Source organism: Oncorhynchus tshawytscha, linkage group LG14 (genome assembly GCF_018296145.1).
Source record: "Oncorhynchus tshawytscha isolate Ot180627B linkage group LG14, Otsh_v2.0, whole genome shotgun sequence".
In the NCBI taxonomy this organism is placed as follows: domain Eukaryota; kingdom Metazoa; phylum Chordata; class Actinopteri; order Salmoniformes; family Salmonidae; genus Oncorhynchus; species Oncorhynchus tshawytscha.
In genome coordinates, this window is record NC_056442.1 from 10,940,512 (window position 1) to 10,966,153 (window position 25,642).

At 43.6% G+C, this 25,642-nt stretch overlaps 1 protein-coding gene across 2 annotated transcripts in view; it reads right to left on the minus strand.

Annotated features, from left to right (window-relative positions):
* Window positions 1-25,642, minus strand: part of LOC112266538 (neuroligin-4, X-linked) — a 70,272-nt gene that overhangs the window by 38,973 nt on the left and 5,657 nt on the right. Inside the window, exons 2-3 of one of the 2 annotated variants that reach the window (XM_024444093.2) lie at window positions 24,309-25,089; window positions 3,850-4,002 (exon numbers count right to left, since the gene is read on the minus strand). In XM_024444093.2, coding sequence (XP_024299861.1) covers window positions 3,850-4,002; window positions 24,309-24,816 — 661 coding nt within the window. In that variant the 5' untranslated portion in view covers window positions 24,817-25,089. Of the gene's footprint in view, window positions 1-3,849; window positions 4,003-11,318; window positions 11,379-24,308; window positions 25,090-25,642 lie in introns of those variants that run through there. The other variant, XM_024444094.2, reaches the window with a different exon arrangement.

The window sequence follows — 25,642 nt, forward strand, 5'->3', positions numbered from 1 at the left end:
TAGAGCTCTGAGACAGGATTGTGGCGAGGCACAGATCTGGGGATTGGTACCAAAACATTTCTGCAGCATTGAAGGTCCCCAAAAACACTAGTGGTCATCATTCTTAAATGGAAGAAGTTTGGAACCACCAAGACTCTTCCTAGAGCTGGCTGCCCGGAAAAACTGAGCAATCTGGGGAGAAGGGCCTTGGTCAGGGAGGTGACAAAGAACCCGATGGTCACTCTGACAATGCTCCAAAATTTCTCTGTGGACATGGAAGAACCTCCCAGAAGGACAACCATCTCTGCAGCACTCCTCCAATCAGGCTTTCATGGTAGATTGGCCAGACGGTCAATGAAAGGCACATGACAGCCTGCTTGGAGTTTGCCAAAAGTTACCTAAAGGAATCTTAGACCTCTTTGGCCTGTATGCCAAGCATCACGTTTGGAGGAAACCTGACACCATCCCTATGGTGAAGCATGGTGGTGGCAGCATCATGCTGTGGGGATGTTTTCAGCGGCAGGGACTGGGAGACTAGTCAGGATCGAGGGAAAGATGAACAGAGCAAAGTATAGAGAGATCCCTGATGAAAACCTGTTCCAGAGCACTCAGGACCTCAGAGTGGTTAATCTTCCAACAGGACAATGACCCTAAGCACCCAGCCAAGACAACGCAGGGGTGGCTTCGGGGCAAGTCACGTGTGCCAAACTTGTAGCGTCATACCAAAGAAGACTTGAGGCTGTAATCACTGCCAAAGGAAAAGGTACTGAATAAAGGGTCTGAATATGATATTTCAGTTTTTATATTTTATTACATTTGCAAAAATGTCTAAACCTGTTTTGGTTTTGTCATCATTGGGTATCGTCTGTAGATTGATGAGGAAAAAATACAAATGAATCAATTTTAGAATAAGGCTGTAACAACATGTGGAAAAAGTCAAGGGTTCTGAATACTTTTCCGAATGCACTGTAAACCATACGGTATATATATATATAACACAAAACTACGATAGACACACAATTTTACATTACATTTTCTTTGATATAATAGCATTGAATAAATGTAATGCTCTCTCTCGTAACACTCTTCACAGTGCAGGAAACCACAGTTAAATATGTGTCATCTGACACAATCAGCAGGGGCAAGGAGGAAAAGAGGCTTCAGGCTGTATTAGATCTAGAGAGACTGACAAGTCCTGCTGAGGCAGAGGCTATCCTAATATGGACACTCTATCGAGATCAATCAGCTAAAATAATATTGTGCTATAATTGTTCTCCTCGTCCGACTGAATAGGCCTAGAATCTTGGACATATTGTGTTCCCAAAACAATGTCCATTCCATTACAGATTCACCAGTAAAACAAACTATTGGTAATCCCCCATTATGTTTCCAGACCTTGTAAGGGTGTAAAAGCCCTCGTCTGGACCTATATCTGGACTGGATTAAGTCGGTATTTAATTGTATTTTAAGACCTAGATGCCAAATACTCAGAACCTGTGTTTACCAGGCAGAGAGAGAGAGAGAGAGAGAGACAGATAGAGAGACAGAACGAGAGACAGAAATAGAGACTGAGAGAGATAGGCAGAGAAGGTGTGGGGGAAGGTAAGGATAGAGAGGGTTAAGTGTAGGCAGCCAAGACATATGCGTCTGAATCAGGGAGACATCAGCAGGCCCCTCACGTCTCGCCATAATGGGATGGAGAGAGGAGGAGAGGAGCGAAGTGCCATGTGGCTCTGACACATCCCAGCTCAGAGTAATGGAGCTCAGGGAGAGCTCGTCAAACAGATCGGCCCATGTGGAGCTTGGACACAGATGGTGCAGTGTTACGAAAACAGCGTGGCAGCATGGCATGGTACCAACGCGGTCACAGCCAGGGCCAGCCACTGGATACAGAGCCGGAGATGCCACACACACACACACACACACACACACACACACACACAGCACAGATGACCCCCCTACTGCTCTTGATTCCATCTCACACACACTCTGCTGCACGGACACCATGCAATCCTGCTGCGTGTTTGTGAGATTAAGAGGCTAAAGATACCATCCGTCACCATGATAGTTGGTTACATAATATAGCACTGGTTGGTTACATAATACAACACTTATCTTGTTAATAAAATGAATTGCTTCTTCAAACCAAGCGGAGTCTAGAGTTAGTTTGAAATAAATGAACACACTATTCAGACATCAGACTACCTGAACAAACTATTCAGACATCAGACTACCTGAACACACTATTCAGATGTCAGACTACCTGAAAACAGTATTCAGACGTCAGACTACCTGAACAAACTATTCAGACATCAGACTACCTGAACACACTATTCAGACGTCAGACTACCTGAACACACTATTCAGACGTCAGACTACCTGAACAAACTATTCAGACATCAGACTACCTGAACACACTATTCAGATGTCAGACTACCTGAACACACTATCTAGCAAGAGACTGCCCAATGTTCTGGGAGAGGAAGGTGGTGAGTGTCTGAGGAGAATTTACATTCTGGTCCTTACCTTTATCTGGGATGAATACATTTCTATTTATATGGCAGAATAGAGACCATGTAGCTGAGGGATTTTCTAGCATGAACCTCTACTCTGAGAGACACACAAACACGCGTGCATTTATAGGTACCCACAAAAATGTACGCACACACACACACACACACACACACACATACACACACACTTCATCTCTCTCCTCACCCAGTCTATCAAAGAAGCAGAGAGACAGACTTAACAAGGGCCTTCTTTCTCCTCTCTCCACATTTTTTTTTCTTCTTTCTTCCGCAGTGCATACTTTTCCAGAACACCTTTTCCCCCTGGCTCTCAATCGCAAAACTAAATATAGCGAGCAGTGCAGACAGCTCAGCTTTATAGCAAATGGAAAGCAGAGCAGCAGTGGATCCCGGGGTGTGAATATGAATTGAACACCCTGGATGTAGCTTTGGTTTTCTTATGGGCTTAACAACACTTCAGCATCTTGGCCTCCATGAAACTACCAGGTTTAGTCTCGGCTCGTCCCCAGGCTCAATTATTACCGTATATAGACAGTGAGGTGTAGTACTCATAGACAGAGAGGTGTGACAGAGACAGAGCCGGCTGGTGGACGAGATTAGGAGTTTATCCGAACACTGCAGAAAGAACTGCGAAATGTACTGTACAGTGGATTTAGAAAATAAACATGGATAAATTTTGCAGATGCTTCTGACTATGATAGCTGTTGGTAAAAATAGATCCATGAACAAAGCATAATGTGGGCCCACATAGTATAATCAAGACAGTATAGCTTGAGTGTTTGGTTGTCTTCCAATTCGCAGGTCTGGTATAATTTGGTAAAACATGCACAGTATCACTATGGACTGGGATGACAAAGCCTATCAGCTTGGTAACCTCTCCGACACCATCATCCCCAGAGTTCATACTGGAGTTACAGGAGATGATATGCTGGGGTAAAATAGCTTAATTCCATGTCGGAACATTTAACGTTGTTTTACCAGAAACCTCTCCTATGATAAATATTATCTCCTGCCATCACATTCTACCAAATCAGGTAGAAGTAGAAGTAAAAACAAAATCGAAAAATTCTCAACTTATTTACTCCCCATTCAATTTGTATGGGTTTATTTCCTGCTGTGCCATCAGTTGAGAAAATACTGATATCCAACATCATTTTACAAAGAACACACATTTTGAAAAATACTAATTGTACCACATAAACTTCACAATTTTAATCGCCAGCATTTTACAGGACTACAGCCAACCAAAACACACATCAAACGCACAACATGGATGAATCCATCAATCCATAGAAATCACAACACAAAGCGCCAAGAATAATGTTATGCTGTGACTTACCTAACACCCCGAGCCTGTAGTTTATGGTGATTACGATGACATTTCCGTAGCTCGCCAGGATACTCCCATCGATCATGTTCCCCGTTCCCTCCATGTAGGATCCACCGTGGATGTACACCATGACCGGCTTCAGCCCGTTCTCGTCGTGGATGTCTGGAAAGAAGAGCAACGAGCATGAGCGCCTGTAGATAACACTGAGTCTGGTGGTACGTCCCAAATGGCACCCGGTTCCGTATATAGTGCACTACTTTTGACCATCGCCCTATGGACCTTTGTCCAAAGTAGTGTAGGCTCCTACGCAAGGGAATAGGGTGTCATTTTGGGTGCTTAGGAAGGTTGCCAGCCACACCCTTTACTTTGGATGCATACGTTTATTTGACATTTTAAAAATCAGCAGGCCAATGGAATATCGGTAGTTCAAAGTGGGCGTCATATGTAAACGCTATTGGACGAGATAGGGCCACTGTAAGTACTGTGGTATTGGAGATACTGTAAGAGGGGAAACTTGCCATATTTGATATATTGATAGCGGCATCATTCTGCAGATATCAGGGTCTATGTTCTTGGAGTTACACCAACACACAAGGACGGTTTCCCAAATGACACCATGTTTCCTATATAGTGCACCACTTTTGAACAGAGTCTGTATATTGGGAATAGGGTGTAATTTGAGATGCGTACAAACATGACTGCTACAGTACAATTAGGCAGGGTGAGTACTTTATAACGGAACGTCCCTACTCTGGTTCTGATTAAAGCTGGTGATTAGTACATGTGTAGGAGTTGATTATAAATGAAGAGGGTAGAGCCTTAGCATGAGAGAATATTGGAGAGGGATATCATGTTCCACAAACAACCAGCCTGCTAGCAGGATAAATCACAATTCAGTTCAGCCAGCAGTCACGGGCCTCAATAAGGTGTTGTTCAATGACTTATAGTTGATTCCTATGGGGTCCAGCATCGCAGAAGTCATCGCTCAGCATTCTACCACTGCTTTTCACATTCTACCTCCTTAGGACATGGTGGAGAAGCAATGAGTTTAGAATCAATGATTTGTGGAAGGAGGGATTTTCAAGGATTTCCTTACTTCAACACAAAAAATAAAAGGTGTTCTTCTAGCCTCTGGGTAAAAATACTATACAGTGCAAACCAACTTTATCTAAACCTCAATTTACAGTGCATTCGGAAAGTACTCAGACCCCCTGACTTTTTACACATTTTGTTACGTTATAGCCTTATTCTAAAATGGATTAAATTGTTTTTTCCCCTCATCAATCTACACAAAATACCCCACAACGACAAAGTAAAACTGTTTTTTTTATTTTTTTTGGGCCACTCAAGGACATTCAAAGACACCCCGAAGCCACTTCTACTTTGTCTTGGCTGTGTGCTTAGCGTCGTTGTTCTGTTGGAAGTTGAACTTTCACCCTAGTTTGAGGTCTTGAGCGCTTTCATCAAGGATCTCTCTGTACTTTGCTCTGTTCTTCTTTCCCTCAATCCTGACTAGTCTCCGAGTCCCTGCCGCTGAAAAACATCCCCACAGCATGATGCTGCCACCACCATAGGTGTTTTAGGTGCCTTTTGGCAAACTCCAAGCGGGCTGTCATGTGCCTTTCATTGACCGTCGGCCAATCTACCATAAAGGCCTGATTGGTGGAGTGTTGCAGATGGTTGTCCTTCTGGAAGGCTCTCTCATCTCCACAGAGGAACTCTGGAGCTCTGTCAGAGTGATGATCAGGTTCTTGGTGACCTTCCTGACCAAGACCAATCTCCCCAGATTGCTCAGTTTGGCCGGGCAGCCAGCTCTAGGAAGAGTCTTGGTGGTTCCAGACTTCTTCCATTTAAGAATGATGGCCACTGTGTTCTTGGGAAACTTCATTGCTGCAGAAATGTTTTGGTACCCTTCCCCAGATCTGTGCCTTGACACAATCCTGTCTCGGATAAACGTTGCTTATATGTGCCTTTCCAAATCATGTCCAATCAATTGAATTTACCACAGGTGGACTCCAATCAATTTGTAGAAACATCTCAAGGATGATCAATGGAAACAGGATGCACCTGAGCTCAATTTCGAGACTCATAGCAAATGGTCGGAATGCTTATGTAAATAAAGTATTTCTGTTTGTTTCAAATACATTTTCAAACATTTCTAAAAACCTGTTTTCACTTTGTCATTATGGGGTATTGTGTGTAGATTGATGATCATTTTTTATTTTATTTAATACATCTTGAAATAAGGCTGTAACGTAACAAAATGTGGAAAAGGGAAAGGGGTCTGAATGCTTTCCAAATGCACTGTATATGCGAAAGTATGTGGACACCCCTTCAAATTAGTGGATTCGGCTATATCAGCCACACCCATTGCTGACAGGTGTATAAAATCAAGCACACAGCCATGCAATCTCCATAGACAAACATTGCCAGTAGAATGACATTGCTGAAGAGCTCAGTGGCTTTCAACCGGGCCACCTATCAACAAGTCAGTTCGAAACATTTATGCCGTGCTAGAGCTGGTCAACTGTAAGTGCTGCCATTGTGAAGTGGAAACGTCAAGGAGCAACAATGACCTTGTATTGGTAGGCCACACAAGCTCACAGAACGTGACCGCCGAGTGCTGGATCGCCTAGTGAGTAAAAATCATGTGTCCTCGGTTGCAACACTCCCTACCGAGTTCCAAACTGGCTCTGGAAGCAACTTCAGCACAATATCTGTTCGTCTGGAGCTTCATGAAATGGGTCTCCATGGCCGAGCAGCCTCACACAAGCCTAAGATCACCACGTGCAATGCCAAGCTTCAGCTAGAGGGGTGTAAAGCTCGCTGCCATTGGACTCCTGAGCAGTGGAAACGCGTTCTCTGTCATAATTAATCATGCTTCATCATCTGGCAGTCCAACAGACGAATCTGGGTTTGGCGGATGCCAGGAGAACACTACCTGCCCGAATGCATAGTGCCAACTGTAAGGTTTGGTGGAGGAGGAATAATGGTCTGGGGCTATTTTTGTGGTTTGAGCTAGGCCCCTTAGTTCCAGTGAAGGTGTAAAGAGCCCTGACCTCAAGAACATCGAACACATTTGGGATGAACTGGAACACCGACTGCCAACCAGACCTTATTGCCTAACATCAGTGGCCGGCCTCACTAATGCTCTTGTGGCTGAATGAAAGCAAGTCCCCACAGCAATATTCCAACATCTAGTGGAAAGCCTTTTCAGAATAGTAGAGGCTGTTATAGCAGAAAAGGGGAGACCAACTCCATATTAATGCCCATGATTTTGGAATGAGATGTTCGACGAGCAGGTGTCCACAAACTTTTGACCTTGTAGTGTATCTTGTAAATATCTACTACACTGGCTGAACAAGTGGGGTTATGCATCATCCGTGACCATATCATCAGGGCTCTATATAATTCTTCAAAATGTCACCAAGGATGAGAACATCAACGATGGAAAATCATAGCACGGCCCCTCCACATGATTGGATGACATTCAATGTGAGTGTGCGTATGTGACTCACCAATGTATTTTGGAGTATGTGTGATGATCCTCAATGTGAGTATGCGTGAGATAATGTTAGTCAGCGTGTACAGCAATGTAAATGTCTGTGTACTGCAAGGCTATTTCAAATCATATAATTCCAAATAAATAAGATTCCACTTGGTCTAGTGTTGCAGGGGCCAAACTATTGGTCAGGGAAGCAGGCAGCGGGCTAAACGAGTCAGGGTTTACCCAGCCATGACCCGAACTATGTAATTGGTATTCAACCAAGGACTCTGATTATTGGTTTCTGTTGCAGCCGCCATTGGCTGCTGCTGCAAGGGGGCGGGCCAGCTGCCTGGCTGGCCTCTAGGTCACATTGCTTCTGCCTCTGCGGGCTTGGCAGTGAGTAGCAGGGCCTATGGGCAGACAGACGACTGCCTTGCGTTGGAGCTCAGCTGAGTGTGTGTGGGTGTGTATGTGTACGCTTGTGTGCGTGCATGCGTGTGTTTAAATCGCATCCCCTCCTCCGCAAAAAAACCCACCAATATATAGAAAGGAGAGGTGAAAAACAACTCATAGTGGTAATTAATCTCTGCTGTGTTATGAGTGGGCGTCTAATGCTACGACAATGTGAATGTATCTATTTCACAACTCCTCACATGTTAGCACCAGCCTAGCATGTGCAGTGTGCAGCCTGCAGTCTGCTGTCGTGGCCGAGGCCGTCTTGAGAAGGACCCACCCCTTCACCTCCGCCACGCTCCTCTTGGGCAGGCGGCCAAATACAGTGCACTTTACAGATAGACTGGGTCGACGAGACAAGTTGGAGGAAGGGTAACTAACTCATATCTTCTAACTTATTTAATGGGTCACTTTCTCCATTCCACGCTGAGGTTCTTACTTGTATTCATTGGTAGGATAGGAGCTGCTGAAACCAAGTGGAAAATTCCAGATGCACATTAAACAAGAGGGGCAGTACATAAAGTGGTCAGTGGCCCCAGTCTAAAACAGATACTGATCTGATGCAGGCTCTTCTTTAAAGCTAGGCTCTGAGTTCTATGTTCTGAGATTGAATTTGGCGGGCCTTCGTTCGAACATAGAAGGAAAATTGGCTGTCACTCTACATCTCGAATGTTGATTTGCTCTGGGGAGGTTGAACTGGAAGAGATTAAGACAGATAAGCAACTTTGATCCATTCCAAAAGACCATGACAGATTTTAGGAACATGGTTTTTATTTTTGATCTTTTCGGGTCGTCTTAGGGTCTCCTTGTCCCAGCGTGTCCCCATCCGGTCACTTAAAACAGAGAAATAGAGAGAGAGAGGGAGAGGAAAGAGAGAGTGGAGACAGAGATGAGGGAGAGAGAGCGCCATGAAAGAGAGAGAGAAGAGAACACCTCTCTCTCTCTCTTCTCTCTGTGCTCTCTCTGTAGAGGAGCTGCATGGAGCTGCCTAGCTGAGAGCTGCCTGGCTGGCTGGGTGACTCTGCAGTGAGCATGCCCTAGATATTCATCACTGCCACACCGGGCCGGGGGGATAATATATTCCTCCACGGGCACAGCGGCACCGCACACATTACTCATCTCTACATGGTGTGGGAAGGAGGGAGTGGTGGGAGAGAGGGAGAGGAGAGAGAGGAAGGAGAGGGAGTGTAGGGAGAGAGGGAGAGGTGGGAGAAAGGGGGAGAAGGGAGGGATCGAGTAGGGGGAGGGTCATCAGAATTTTCCATTGGTTTCAGCATTTTCCAAGTGTTAGTAATGGGATAGAGGGATGAAAGGGAGGGATGAAAGGGAGGGATGGAGGGTTGGAAGATGGCAGTTAATGACCATGCAGGGGGAACAGTGAACTCCTCCAATTTTACAGTCAGACAGGAAGTAGCTGGTCACTCTTCCTGTTCCTGTTTAATAGAGCTGGTTCGTAATCATGAGAGGACATTGGAGCAAAATGTTTCGCAACCGTTAACTAGTGTTTCTTATGTAATCCCTCTCTGTTTCAGTACGTTTTTTTCCCAGTTTGGTGCCTAATGGATACGATCTTGCTTTAACACAATTTCTACACACGTCTCCATGTGCCATACCGAGACCTGTCAAGGAAAACAGAAGAGGAATTCCAAAAAGAAAGCTTAGTGTCAGATGTCTCAAAGGCGTTATATTAGCTACCACACTATAGAGTATTGAAGTACGTACGTACACACTCCACACCTCTAATGTACTTAGACATGGTCTCAATTACAGCGACATTTCAAATAATACCCTTTCTTTCTTACTCCAAACTAAGTCATGAAATAATAAGGATATATTTGATCGCTCATTTCTAAGTTTCCTTGAGGGCAGAGCAAAACAACGTTTTTCAAATGCAGCCATTTAAAACTTCCAAGAGAATAGGAATACGCTTCTACCTCATTTAAGCCTGCGGTGAGTGTTTTTAGTGAGGGAACTGCAGCAGAGGAGGACGGGAGTTAGAGGAAGGAGGGACTCAGTGAGCTGCATAGCTGTGCTGTGAGCGAGGTGTGCATGAGTGCGTGTGTGTGTGTGTGTGTCCCTTCCGTGCGTCAGCGTGCCTGTGCGCGTGCGTCCTTTCCATGCGCCAGTGTGTTTGCGCGCGTGCATGGGAATGTGTGCATGTGTACACAGGTGTCTCACTGTACTCTATGGCAGCAGAATTATAACCTCAGGGGAACTGTGGGGGGGGGTTGTAATTCATCACCAGGGCAGACGTTCAAACAGTCAGTGAGCATCGATCCTCCGCCTGCACTGGTCGTAGCACTCCTGAAAACACAGGCGTGGGTTTGACACGACACGGGAGTAGTTCTTAAAATCCAGGCACGTTTAGTTAGTTAAAACAGTAATAAATGCATTCGTGGTAATGATCAGTAGATTCTAAAGGTTACAATATATCTTTCTGAAAAATCCTTTGACTATTTCTGAGGGGAACAAAAAGGAGAAAGAAACGTAGCTAATAATGACAAGAGAAAAAGGTTATGAAGAAAAGGTAATGCACACAACATGCCCTTTTAGTAATCTCCCCTAATAAGGATTTAAGGTGAACCGTATTCACAGCTTTCACTCCTACCTATCTAAGCCTATTACCATTTCACATCATCAAGGCGGCCATAAGTAGGCAATCTGGATTAATTTGTTTTACAGTACATCATTGAGAGGTAGAAAATGCCTAGATAAAGCCTGGTATGTACTGAGGAGATAAAAAAGGACACTTTCTAGTGTTGCAGCTTTTGAGAAAGAGAATGCCAGCCGTCGTGGCACAGTGATCGAAAAATGTCAGCGCTCTTGCCCTTTGATTTTAAAACCATGAAGACAACCTGTGCCTTAACATCCCTGAAACATTTCCCCAGTGCTTTCATTCATCTCCTAGCCATCCCCAGATCTTTAGAGAAACACAAATCGAACCACCATTTTGGGTTAATAGTACCATGCACAAGAAAGCGAGCAGAAAACATGTGACAGAGATTTTGACAGAGTTTACAAATGAACAAGGTTTCCAAATGTCAAAACGGAACAAACGTGGGTTAGTGTAGTGCTCATGCTTCACCGAGGAATGAAGAAAAAGAAAGAAGAAAATAAACTAAAGGGAAAACAAGACTGTTTAATAACTTCACCTCCGAGGAGGCCAGAGAAAATACATGCAGTTTCAATTTAACATCTTTCACTTTGCAGCAAAGGGGGAGTGAGGCGGGAGATTCTTGTAAGTGGTGACTATTGGAGCGTACACCTCATTCCCCATTTAGAGGTGACCTTTCACCCTTAGTACACGACCTTCTGATTCGCTGTAAATTATGATCTGCATCTCCAAAGAGGAAAGAGGTTGTTAAAAAAAAGGAAGATCCCAGAGGTGCCCATTGATACGCACTTCAAGGGTTAAAAAGAAGAAAAAAAATCAACAAAAAAAGTCACAAAAAAATGTATCTATAAATAGTTTTGTACATGCACGAATATCAGGCTTTTCTTTTTTTGGGGTCAAAAATAGAAAAAGACAGAAAAATACCTTTGTCTTCGTCACCATCATTATTGGTGAAATCACCGCCTTGACTGTTTGAGTTGGCTCCTACTGTCAACAACAGGAGGGAGAAAAGTAGAGGGGATGAGGGGAGACAGGCTTATAAAAACCCAAACATTTTTTTTTTGGTGGAAACATATTCATTCTAACAAGTAAGTGGTTCAACCAATTGGATAGCATGACACACAAAATTAGGAGCACCAACACAGTATTCTAATAACAACTGTTCACAAAACACAGCTGTTTAGTACAGGTAAGTATATCTAATGAACAACTCTCCTTCCTATTAAACAATAGATATGGTGGCCCTAAAGGGCATAGGAGCTTTTAAAATGAATTGCCCCTTAGGGACACTGTTGTCATGACGTTTCCTTGTTGGGTGAGATTTATGACCCCCCCCCATAAATACCTTTCCCTCTTTTCTCTCCACTCTACAGAATGGACTCTTGGAAAGCCCTGTGTTACCACAGAGAAAGTATAGTAACCTCAAAAGGTTGGGGAATGGAACAATATTTCCCTTTCTCAAACAGTTGAAAGTGTCCGTTGGTACTTAAAGAATATGATGTCAGATCAGTTGTTGTCTGGGACATTATATCTGATGATAGGACGACAAATTGAATCTTGGAAAGTCTACACATTCTAGTTATTAGATTCACATGAAATTGTTGTGCAATTTAAATGTTTAAAGATGACACTATTTGTGAGAAGATGAAATGTGATTTTAGCTCCTAAATGAGAGAATTGTTTTCATAAGTTAACTTATGCTCATTCAGTGGTCACGCCCAAGTGAACAGACATTGGTTGGAGAGGGATGAATCATACCCTTCTCTTCTCCAGTACAAAAGCCCCCATGACCTAAATTCACATTGGACTAAGCAAACCCCGGTGTGAGCTGTGGATGCAAATGGTCAAACGACTACTCTATCTAATGAAATGTACATGAGACCAGATCACGTGGAGGTGACGATCACCACGCTGGAATGGTGAACTTTGACTAGACCAGCCAGAATACAGCACGAGCAAATTATGGCAACTTGGTATGAACTTTAAACTATTATTCACCAAAGAAGAAGTGATACATCCTAGAAGTCAAGTTATCAGCTTCAGCTGTAAACGTATGTGGCCTAAGAAAGGACAGACAATCTCCTAAGAACGACAGGTCACTTCAACATATCTGCTCTACAACACTACGACCAGAAAGATTCCTCAAAGGACAATGGTGATCTCTGCTGGGTAAACCAGTCTTCCATCTTCGACCCATCTATCGAAGCGCAGTTCAGAGTAAATATATATCTTGCATTTTTCTTTTCCGAATGGCCGGTTATTTGAATGCATATGATACTGTATTTACGGTAGTATAGCTTCTAAAGGTCCGATAGAGACCCACTCCCTTTGTCCGTCAGTCTTCCCGCTCTTTCATTCAAACCCAGCCCCCTTCCTTTGTGTAACCAGCCGTCATATCGGGTTATGACACTAGGGGCTTTTCATGACATGATTAGCAATCGATGTATGATCTATCCAGTGTATATATATGTAATTCTGTGTGATTATTTCGGTATTTAGTAAATAAATAATTAAGTCAATTTGTGTATTGCTGATTCAACTTGTTAGTCAGGGTTCGTGCAGATAACCAAGTACTTTACGACCATCAGAATGAGACTGAATAATAAGGTGACGATTAATAATTGACTGCTATTGATATTAAAGATCTCCAGATCTTTAAGAGAGTGGATTCGGGAGATAACCGCTCTATATAAGTGAATGCTTCCGTGGTGCCCCAGGTTATTATTGGTTTAATTGTTGCATGGTTTAATTCAATCACGTAATCAATTAAACGTTAGGTAATCAATTTGATAAAATAGCATGTCGTATCACCTAATCATAGTCAGAGACACGATACTGTATAGACTACACACCTCACACTAGGGCAGAAATAACAACAACATACTAAGAACTCATGCGAAGGACACTGATAAGTAGAGAACAGAGCATTAAGGCTAATCAAGTCCACTCCAATATTCCTCCTAAATTGGATCAATGATCAGATATAATCAGATTCTATCACTAACTCATCAAATATCCCGAGGTCAAATTCCATGTTTAAAAAATGTAAATCACCATATGCTATGCGAGTATTGTCCCTTGTCTTCATATAAGACGTGGTAGACTGGTAAGGTCCACACCAAATCAAATCATACTTTATTGGTCACATACACATGGTTAAGCAGATGTTAATGCGATTGTAGCGAAATGCTTGTGCTTCTAGTTCCGACAGTCCAGTAATATCTAACAAGTAATCTAACAATTCCCGAACAACTACCTAATACACACAAATCTAACGGGGTGACTGAGAATATGTACATATAAATATATGGATGAGCGATGGCCGAGCAGCATAGACAAGGTGCAATAGATGGTATAAAATACAGTATACAGTTGAGGCCAAAACCTTTGAGAATGACACAAATGTGAATTTACACAAAGTCTGCTGCCTCAGTTTGAATGATGGCAATTTCCATATACTCCAGAATGTTATGAAGAGTGATCAAATGAATTACAATTAATTGCAAAGTTCCTATTTTCCATGCAAATGAACTGAATCCCCCCCCAAAAAATTCCACTGCATTTCAGCCCTGCCACAAAAGGACCAGCTGACATCATGTCAGTGATTCTCTCGTTAACACAGGTGTGAATGTTGACAAGGACAAGGCTGGAGATCACTCTGTCATGCTGATTGAGTTCGAATAACAGACTGGAAGCTTCATAAAGAGGGTGGTGCTTGGAATCATTGTTCTTCCTCTGTCAACCATGGTTACCTGCAAGGAAACGCATGCCGTCATCATTGCTTTGCACAAAAAGGGCTTCACAGGCAAGGATATTGCTGCCAGTAAGATTTCACCTAAATCAACCATTTGTCGGATCATCAAGAACTTCAAGGAAAGCTGTTCAATTGTTGTGAAGAAGGCTTCAGGGCGTCCAAGAAAGTCCAGCAAGCGCCAGGACTGTCTCCTAAAGTTGATTCAGCTGCGGGACCAGGGAACCACCAGTACAGAGCTTGATCGGGAATGGCAGCAGGCAGGTGTGAGTGCATCTGCACGCACAGTGAGGCGAAGATTTTTGGAGGATGGCCTGGTGTCAAGAAGGGCAGCAAAGAAGCCACTTCTCTCCAGGAAAAACATCAGGGACAGACTAATATTCTGCAAAAGGTACAGGGATTGGACTTTTCTCTGATGAATCTGGGGCATCTGGAAAAAAGCTTGTCCGGAGAAGACAAGGTGAGGACTACCATCAGTCCTGTGTCATGCCAACAGTAAAGCATCCTGAGACCATTCATTGATTATGCAAGAATGGGCTGCCATCTGTGTGGCCCAGAAGTTAATTGATAGCACGCCAGGGTGTATTGCAGAGGTCTTGAAAAAGAAGGGTCAACACTGCAAATATTAACTCTTTGCATCAACTTCATGTAATTGTCAATAAATGCCTTTGACACTTATGAAATGCTTGGAATTATACTTCAGTATTCCATAGTAACATCTGACAAAAATATCTAAAGACACTGAAGCAGCAAACTTTGTGGAAATTAATATTTGTGTCATTCTCACAACTTTTGGCCACGACTGTATACATAATATATGAGTAATGTAAGATATGTAAACATTATTAAAATTGCATTATTTAAAGTGGCATTGTTTAAAGTGACTAGTGATCAATTTATTAAAGTGGCCAGTGATTGGGTCTCAATGTGGGCAGCAGCCTCTCTGAGTTGCTGTTTAGCAGTCCGATGGCCTTGAGATAGATAAAAGCTGTTTTTCAGTCTCTTGGTCCCAGCTTTGATGCTAGTGGCTTGGGTGGTTGTTGTTCTTGATGATCTGTTTGGCCTTGCTGTGACTTAGGATGCTGTAGGTGTCATGGAGGGCAGGTAGTTTGCCCCCTGTGATGTGTTGTGCAGACCACACCACCCTCTGGAGAGCCTTGCAGTTGAGGGCGGTGCAGTTGCCGTACCAGCCCGACAGGATGCTCTCGATTGTGCATCTGTAAATATTTGACAGGATTTTGGGTGACAAGACACATTTCTTCAGCCTCCTGAGGTTGAAGAGGCAGTTGCGTCTTCTTCATCATATTGTCTGTGTAGGTGGACCATTTCAGTTTGTCTGTGATGTGTACGCCAAGGAACTTAAAATGTTCCACCTTCCCACTGCTGTCCCTTCGATGTGGATAGGGGGGTGCTCCCTCTGCTGTTTCCTGAAGTCCACAACCATCTCCTTTGTTTGGTTGACGTTGAGTGAGAGGTTGTTTTCCGGACACTCCAAGTGCCATCACACTCCAAGTGCCATCACCTCCTCCCTGCAGGCTGTCTCGTCATTGTTGGTAATCAAGCCCACTACTGTTGTGTCGTCTGCAAACTTGATGATTGAGTTGAAGGCGTGCATGGCCACGCAGTCGTGGGTGAACAGGGAGTACAGGAGGGGGCAAAGCACGCAACCTTGTGGGGGCCCAGTGTTGAGGGTCAGCAAAGAAGAGATGTTGTTTCCTACCTTCACCACCTGGGGGCGGCCCGTCAGAAAGTCCAGGGCCCAATTGCACAGGGCGTGGTTGAGACCCAGGGCCTCCAACTTGATGATGAGCTTGGAGGGTACTATGGCATCGAATGCTGAGCTGTAATCAACAAAAAACATTCTTACATAGGTATCCCTCTTGTCCAGATGGGATAGGGCAGTGTGCAGTGTGATGGCGATTGCATCGTCTGTGTACCTGTTGGGGCAGTATGTAAACTGAAGTAGGTCTAGGGTGGCCGGTAAGGTGGAGGTGATATGATCCTTGTCTTGTCTTTCAAAGCTCTTCATGATGACAGAAGTGAGTGCTACGGGGCGGTAGTCATTTAGTTCAGTTATCTTTGCCTTCTTGGGTACAAGGAACAATGGCGGCCATCTTGAAGCATGTGGGGACAGCAGACTGGGATAGGTAGCAATTGAATATGTCTGTGAATACACCAGGCAGCTGGTCTGCGTATGCTCTGAGGACGCGGCTAGGGATGCCCTCTGGGCCAGCAGCCCTGCGAGGGTTAACATGTTTAAATGTTTTACTCATATCGGCCACTGAGAAGGAGAGGGGGGCACACTCCTTGTTAGCTTCTAGGCCCCTTTAATCTCAATTTCCGCCTGAATGACGTGCCCAAAGTAAACTGCCTGTAGCTCAGGCCCTGAAACCAGGATATGCATATAATTGGTACCATTGGAAAGAAAACACTTTGATGTTTGTAGAAATGTTTAAATAATGTAGGAGAATATAACACAATAGATATGGTAGGAGAAAATCCAAAGAAAAACCATTATTTAAAAAAAGAGACATCCTCTTGGAAATGCAAGAGAAAACTCATATTGTAAAATAGCTCCCAGGATGCAATTTCCATGGCTTTCACAGGTTGTCAGCAGTCTATGTTCAAGATTTCAGGCTTGTAACTTCGAACGGTATCTCAAAAACGAATAAGAAATAACAGTTTTTGTATGATGACACACTTGGAAATCCATGTCTTTGCGCTCCACAAGGAAGTTGCGCACCTGCCAAAATCGGTTTCCTATTGAACATACTTCTTTCTGAAAAAAATATTATAGTTTGATTACATTTTAGGATGGCTGAGGAGTAAATAGAACCGTATTTTGACTTGTTGAAACAGTTTAGGGGTCGATTTTTGGATTCCTTTCTCTGCAAGTTGAACGAGTGGATTACTTCAATCGATTGCACCAACTAAAGATACTTTTTGGGATATAAAGAAGGATTTTATCTAACAAAACGACGCTACATGTTATAGCTGGGATGCTTTGGATGACAAATCAGAGGAAGATTTTTAAAAAGTAAGTGAATATTTCATCTTTATATGTGAATGTATGAAACCTGTGCAAGTGGAAAAATATTTTTATGTGGGGCGCCGTCCTCAAACAATCGAATGGCATGTTTTCGCTGTAATAGCTACTGTAAATCAGACAGTGCAGTTAGATTAACAAAAGGTTTAGCTTTCAGCCTATATAAGACACTTATATGTACCTAAATGTTTAAAATCCATACTAACTATTAGAATATATTTGAATTACGCGCCCTCCAGTTTCACTGGAAGTTGTCCTGCTAGCGGGACACCGATCCTTAATTAGCGGACCTTGACGGTGGCACTGTATTATCCTTAAAACGGGCAAAGAAGGTGTCAGCAGTTTGTCTGGAAGCGTCAAGTCGGTATCCGTGACGTGGCTGGTTTTCTTTTTGTAGTCCGTGATTTCCTGTAGACCTTGGCATATACGTCTCATGTCTGAGCCGTTGAATTGCGTCTCCACTTTGTCCCTTTACCGGCATTTCGCTTGTTTGAATGCCTTGCGGAGGGAATAACTACACTGTTTATATTTAGCCATTTTCCCAGACCTCTTTCCATGGTTAAATGAGGTGGTTCACACTTTCAGTTTTGTGCGAATGATGCCATCCATCCATAGTTTCTGGTTAGGTTAGGTTTTAATAGTCACAGTGGGTACAACATCTCCAATGCGCTTCCTTATAAATTCACTCACTGAGTCAGCGTATATATTGATGTTGTACTCTGAGGCTGACCTTAACATATCCCAGTCAGTGTGATCAAAACAATCTTGAAGCATGGATTCTGATTGGTCAGACCAGCGTTGAATGGTTCTAGTCACTGGTACATCCTGTTGTACACCTGTTGTATTCGGCACATGTGACACATGACATTTGATTTGATTTGTAGTGTTATGACCTCATGGCCTTAGAGACACTGTGCGATTTATGAATACAGGGATCAAAAGGGTTGTAATATTTTCTGTCATGTGCAGGTAGTGTTAGACCCCTTATCTACAGGGGTCTGATTGGGGTCTTATGCTGTTTGAGATGGGCATATTGTTCAATTTAGATGACGTGATTAGCCATTGCTAGATCTTCAACTGGACCGTTAGCCTGCTGTGGTGTGAGAATACCTGGTTGATAATAGACTTAATTCTCAGATAAGCACTACAGATTGACTCACTGACAGACCCATCAGAGTAATAACGATGATCGTTAAGATTAAGACAGCTGAGACAGGAGTAGCATCCTGTAACATTGAGTAGCCACTTTGCTGGTCTCAGACTGCAGTTGCATTCCACCCGCCTTCAAGAAAAAAACACATGATTTGACATGTGAAAACGTCTTTTTTGGAACACTTTGTATCCCATTGGGCACACACTGGTTGAATCAGTGTTGTTTCCGTGTCATTTCAACCCGTGTGGAATAGACGTTAAGTTGACATCTGTGCCCAGTGGGATGTAATCACATGTTTTCACGTGTAGTTGTTAAATGTAGTTTCACAGTGTCGCTTTACATGTTGTCACGTTATCACAATAACTTCACATAAGATCACGTGATCACATGAAAACATGTGTTTTTGGAACACTTCACGTGTTCATGTGAAATTCATGTGGTCTTTCCAGAAGGGTCTATCCTCTATATAGTGCACTACATTTGACCAAAGCCCTATAGGCCCTGGTGACAAGTAGTTAACTATACAGGGTATCGGATGCCATTTGGATTGCATCCTAGTACCAATTAAAATATTATCTTATTTAAAAAAGCAACAAATATTGTTATGATAACTGTTTGTTTTGACACTATGTTGGTCTGGTGTCTCTGAGGCGCTAGATCGCTAGCTGGTTGGTACATAATGAGGCCTAAGGCTTAACACAACACACACACACACACACACAACTGAACAGGCCTGCAATCTCACAGTTAACGGTATCTCAAGCTGTACAAACAAAGGCAAGTGGCATGTCAGTTTAACGCAGCAAAGCATAAACTCCCACATCTGTCCTGTACAGAATGTCCATACACACACCCACACACGTGCACATACACATGCATGCACTCGTGCACACACTCACTATACGACCATCAGACAGACACCCAGCACATCTGTCAGAACAGATGAAAGAAGAATCGAGACTTAGTTTGTTGGTTTCCCTTGTAAAAGTCAAAGGGAAAACTGAGAGCATGCAGAGTTATCCAAGGTTTGTAGTGATGCACGTCTTTGAAGGCTGAATCGTGAATGGCACCCCATTCCATATAGTGCACTACTTTTGACCAGAGCCCTCTTCCTCTTTCCTAAATAGGCACCTATCCCTATTAGAGGTCGACCGATTATGATTTTTCAACGCCGATACCGATACCGATTATTGGGGGGCCAAAAGAAGCCGTTACCGATTAATCGGCCAATTTTTTAGAATGTATTTTATTTATTTGTAATAATGACAATTACAACAATATTGAATGAACACTTCTTTTTTAACTTAATATAATACATAAATAAAATCAATTTAGACTCAAATAAATAATGAAACATGTTCAATTTGGTTTAATAATGCAAAAACAAAGTGTTGGAGAATAAAGTAAAAGTGCAATATGTGCCATGTAAAAAAAGCTAATGTTTAAGTTCCTTGCTCAGAACATGAGAGCATATGAAAGCTGGTGGTCTCTTTTAACATGAGTCTTCAATATTCCCAGGTAAGAAGATTTAGGTTGTAGTTATTATATGAATTATAGGACCATTTCTCTCTATACCATTTGTATTTCATATACCTTTGACTATTGGATGTTCTTATAGGCACTTTAGTATTGCCAGTGTAACAGTATAGCTTCCGTCCCTCTCCTCACCCCTACCTGGGCTCGAACCAGGAACACATCAACAACAGCCACCCTCGAAGCATCGTTAGACATCGCTCTGCAAGGTGAACAACTACTTCAAGGTCTCAGAGCGAGTGACGTCCCCGATTGAAATTATATTATGGCAGAAATAGTCTTCACACAGTTCGCAATGAGCCAGCCGGCCCAAACTGCTGCATATACCCTGCCTCTGTTGCAGAGAAGTGAAGTGACACAATTTCCCTAGTTAAAAGAAATTCATGTTAGCAGGCAATATTAACTAATTATACAGGTTTAAAAATATATACTTGTGTATTGATTTTAAGAAAGGCGTTGATATTTGTGGTTAGGTACACATTGGTGCAACGACAGTGCTTTTTTCAAGAATGCGCTTGTTAAATCACCCGTTTGGCTATGATTCAAGGATAAATTAACAGGCACCGCATCGATTATATGCAACGCAGGACAAGCTAGATAAACTAGTAATATCATCAACCATGTGTAGTTAACTAGGGATTATGTCAAGATTTATTGTTTTTTATAAGATACGTTTAATGCTAGCTAGCACCGTACCTTGGCTCCTTGCTGCACTCGCATAACAGGTAGTCAGCCTGCCACGCAGTCTCCTCGTGGAGTGCAATGTAATCGGCCATGATCGGTGTCCAAAAATACAGATTACCGATTGTTATGAAAACTTGAAATCAGCCCTAATTAATCAGCCATTCCGATTAATCGGTCGACCTCTAGTCCTTATAGTGTACTAACTTTTGACCAGAGCCCTCTGTGGCACAATTGTGCTGCCTCATGACCTAGCCTGGAGATATTGTCCCCTCTCAGCCTGCCTGGTCTTGCCTGCCTCCCCATGCATATGACTGGCTGTCTGAATCACACACTCACAACAGACAGACTGGAAGCTAATAGCTCAGGCTCCAGTGCTGTGAACCCAACTGGCATTGGCAGGCTACTTATGCTCAGAGAAGGGCCTGCGTCCCAAATGGCTCCCCATTCCCTTTTAGTGGACATTCCCTATGGGTCCTGGTAAAAGTAGTGCACTATATAGGGAATAGGGTACCATTTGGGAAGGACCCAAAGAGCACGGCTCTCTCTTACACAAGCCACTCACACAAGAAAAAGCATTAGAGCAAGGTAAACCTACTATAATACTGTATTGAGCTGTCATTCAAGCCCTGTCAATGTATTTGTTCTCTTTCTTCAAATGTACTGTAGCTTTTCTCCCTCCTGTGTTTCTATGCAAAGGAGAATTGGATTCATAATGAAATACAATAATTCAAGTTATCTGCTGCACTATCCCATTGATGGATGTGAGTCTGAAACGGCACCCTATTCCCTATAGAACGCATTACCTTTGACCAGAGCCTCATGAACAGAGCCCCGTACCGTATATAGGGAACAGGGGGGCATTTTGGATGTACTGTAGCAAAGGTGTGGGCCACAGCCATACACTCCTATAACCAACAAAGATCTGATAAATCACAGCTCGCCATTGAATTGTAGAGGCCATTATCTCTGGGAGCACACATGAAGGTAACAAGCAGTAGATTTATTGTAATTTCTGCTTTCTATTTCTGTTCCAGTGTTGAATACTAAAACAGAACTAATGTAGGACGGTGTTCATAATTAAAGATGGAGGGAGAAAGAGATGAGGCCTGGCATGCATTCTGCATAGTACACTACTTTTGACCAGAGCCCTATGGGTCCTGGCCAAAAGTAGTGCACTACATAGGGGGAAAGGGTGCCATTTGGGACGCGGCCCTGCTGTGGTATTGTCTTCTCACCCAGAAGAGCCCTCAAGAGGCTCCATATTCACTCTGATTAATTCACAATAAAACAGGATCACCTCGCGGGTCTCCGCAGTAGTACCCAATCTGCAGCCACTGCAGAGGCAGATAGAGCCAGCTCCAGTAACAGCTCCAGGAGCTAGCACGCACGCACACACACACAAACACACACAGAGACACTGCAGCTTTTTGTCTGCACAGACAAACATAGCATCCAAAATTAAAGTAGCTCTGGCATTAAAATACAATCCCAAATGTGCCACTTTTCACAAGCCAACCCCTGCTAGACAAAATGGCATTCACCACCCACACTGCACAATCAAAAAGGATACAAAAGAACAGAACTTGTGCAGGTTATCAATATGTCACACCCTGATCTGTTTCACCTGTCCTTGTCTCCACCCCCCTCCAGGTGTCACCCATCTTCCCCACTTATCCCCTGGGTATTTATACCTGTGTTTTCTGTCTGTCTGTGCCAGTTTGTCTTGTTTGCCAAGTCAACCAGCATTTTTCTCTCAGCTCCTGGTTTTCCTAGTCTCTCTTTTTCTCATCCTCCTGGTTTTGACCCTTGCCTGTCCTGACTCTGAGCCCGCCTGCCTGACCACTCTGCCTGCCCCTGACCTCGAGCATGCCTGCCGCCCTGTGCCGTTTTGGACTCTGCCCTGGCTATGTGCGCTTGCCTGTCCCCGACCTGCCTTTTGTCTATCCCTTGGATTATAATAAATACCAGAGCTCAAACCATCTGCCTCCTGTGTCTGCATCTGGGTCTCGCCTTGTGTCGTGATACAAGACTTAACCATATATGGCGTAGTCTTTTGCACTTAAGTCAGACGACACAATGGAAGGCCTTTTCTTAATCCGTCAGTCCATTTCAAGAGGACAACTATAAAACTATAAATCCTCTTTCCTGATCCTGGGCTGGCAGGATGTCTCCACGTTACACGGGATTTGAAAAGGCCAACACTGTCTGTAAGGATGACGGGCAGCCGGGCAGTATGGAGGAGGAGAAGATGAACAGAACAGGGAGAGAGAGATGTCTTCCATGAAGCACTGACTGACTCCTCAAGAGAAGACAGAGTCTGTGTCCCAAATGGTGCACTACGTTTGCCATGTAGTAGGGAATAGGGCCCTGGCCAAAATAGTGCACTGTGTAGGGAATAGGGTGCCATTTGGGATGCAGCACAAAAAAAGAATATGGAGAGAGATGTCGTCTTGACTCCTGAAGAAGAGCTGTTGAGTTTTTCCTTCAGGCCAATTACATTAAGCTAAGAACTGTAGCTTTAGGTCAGTTGATTTTCAATACATCAACATTCATGTTCTGCATTCATATATTTTAATGCCAGCAAACGTATCGTAATATACTGATACTGAAACTGCCTTCATTCTGTAATTGACATCTATGAATTCAGGTTAGAAGGCATAATGTATCAAAATGAAAGATACCTGAGGCTAGTTATATGACCTGAAGGTCTAATACTACCAATACACAGACCAAGGAGTTCAGATGCCTCCGCTAAACCAATGGATAGACAGCAGCACTGTCTGTCCACAAGAATCCTAACCCTTGGTCCATCCACTCCACTTCTACGTCGCTTTCCTATCACATTATTGCTAATGCCACACTACAACAGAATTGACTGGATATATTGGATAAACTTGGACATCCTACGTATTTGAGTCCAATTGCCTACATGTAAATGACAAAAAAAGGACACAGGGATTTCAGTTCATGTCAGTGATTTATAATAACTTTTCTTCAAAAGTCTCTGGAGATTGTGGAATAGTATGTCAGAGTAACGACCCAGGCTGTGCATCTGGACTGGGATTGTCAGATTATCTATCCCCTCCTGTGGTATTTAATCTAGCAAGAGCTCAGACTAAATGTAGCATAGAGAGGTGTAGAGTTCGGTGTGAATACATTAGAGAATTCTCTTCACATTGACCTTCATAGACCAGAAAGAGTCTGTCTCTCCAGAAGAGACGGCGACAGCCCAGCAACAGTTCATGTTCGACCTTCAACATCTGTGTTCCAGTTGCACTAAGTTAACCAACTCTTCATTTTATTTTATCTTGCTGTAGGTGTCTGATAGTGGGGCCTGAAGGGGGTAAGTGCATTACATCAGTGGTGTAAGTGTCAGGACTACTCCGAGTCAGGAGTGCTCACTCTGCACTGCACCTTATCAACAGGAGAGAAGGCTAACTGCTACAGAATAGAATAGACAGGAGTGGGACATCCTACGCCCTCAGACAGTAGGGAGGTCTAAATATCTATTTTCTCTCTCTATTAGACCACATTCATTTCAAGCCTTCAGTCAAAAAAAGCATTTTGCCCTTTGGTCAAAGTATCGCACTTTGATCAAAAGTGCACCAACGTTTCTGGTTCAAGAAGTTATCCCAGCCAATTTAGAGCTGCTTCAGAACAAATGGACCTGCAAAGTGAAATGCCAAAGCAAACACAGAGGCAAACAGAGGATAACAAGATATTTGTGTTAATCAAGGTGTGACATACCATCCTCAGTTGGCACGTATATGTTTAAATACAGGCAGTCCTCGTTCTGGTCCTGCATATAGGTTACCACTGTATCCAAGTTCGCTGTGAACCACACCGGCAGCATATCGTTGAGTAACTTTTCCTCCAGGTACTGTGGACACACAGGGGCGAACTGGGTAGCATTCCTGATCCCAGGCCAGGACATGGGAGGCTCGGGGGGCTGGAAGCGTCTCTCCCCTGTAGGGGCCAAAGCATACGGGATCCCCAAGTACTGCTCCACGGGCCCTAGGATCTCATTGGGCAGCGTCGTCTTTAACCCCCGCAGCTTCCCGTAATTCGTGGTGACAACAGGGTGGACTGGGGTCTGGGCCACGACCGGCAGACACACAGACTCTAACAGGAAGCCAATCCATAAGAGAAGATAAACCTTGGATAGGTAGACCATCCCCATTCCATGGGCCATATTGGCTCCTCCAGAGCTCCATGGAGAGGTACTGCTTCCCACTGGCCTGCTTCCTCTCAACATGCTCCTGCTGTGGTCAGCCAAGCAGATTGTGGTCCTGGAAATTCTGGAACTCCTCTCCCACCCCCCCACAGCTCCCAGACCAATAACCTGCTCCTCAGGCTGTGATTGACAACTGACAGACAGAGCTCCAGCCAATCAGAGCAGCTTTGTGCAACTCGGTGCCCCCCATCCTAAGAGAGTGGGTCTACTTATAGATTGTTGGTCGGGAGCAGTGCCTGTATTTGTCTCCAGATGTCTTTGCTCGTCGACCCAATTCCAGCTTGGTTGGTTACCCTGCAGGGAAGACAGAATGGGACATGTAAATTAATCCTCGACACATCAAAGGCTACATACAGTATGATTTCCAAATCCCTTCCAATAGATGTCCGCTTGTTGAGCATATAGCAAATATATCACTGCAAGTCCCCTCTGTGTATAATCAAAATGTGCAAGAGATGCAAGGCATGAAATTGTATCTTTCTAACAAATCAATAGCCTGGAAAAGACAACAACATAAAAGTGTGGTTTCGAGTGGAATCAACAACAGAGATACTATATTGTCAAACTGCTTTATTTCGTTGTGTCACGTCATCGTTATGGTCAGGATAATGTTGCACATAGCAGCAGTTTCAATAAAAGAAATTCCAAGGCTGCATCCCGATGATTCTCAACCCATTTCCCAAAGTGTGCACTTGCACACTTGCCATTATGGAGTTAACAATGGTGGAAACTCTCTAGCCAATGATTACAGCAATCCAATGCTTGCAAATTCATGACAGGAAGTCTGCAAGTACACACTTCTGGAAAAGGGGGGAGAAAAGGGATGCCGTCCAAAATTTGACAACAC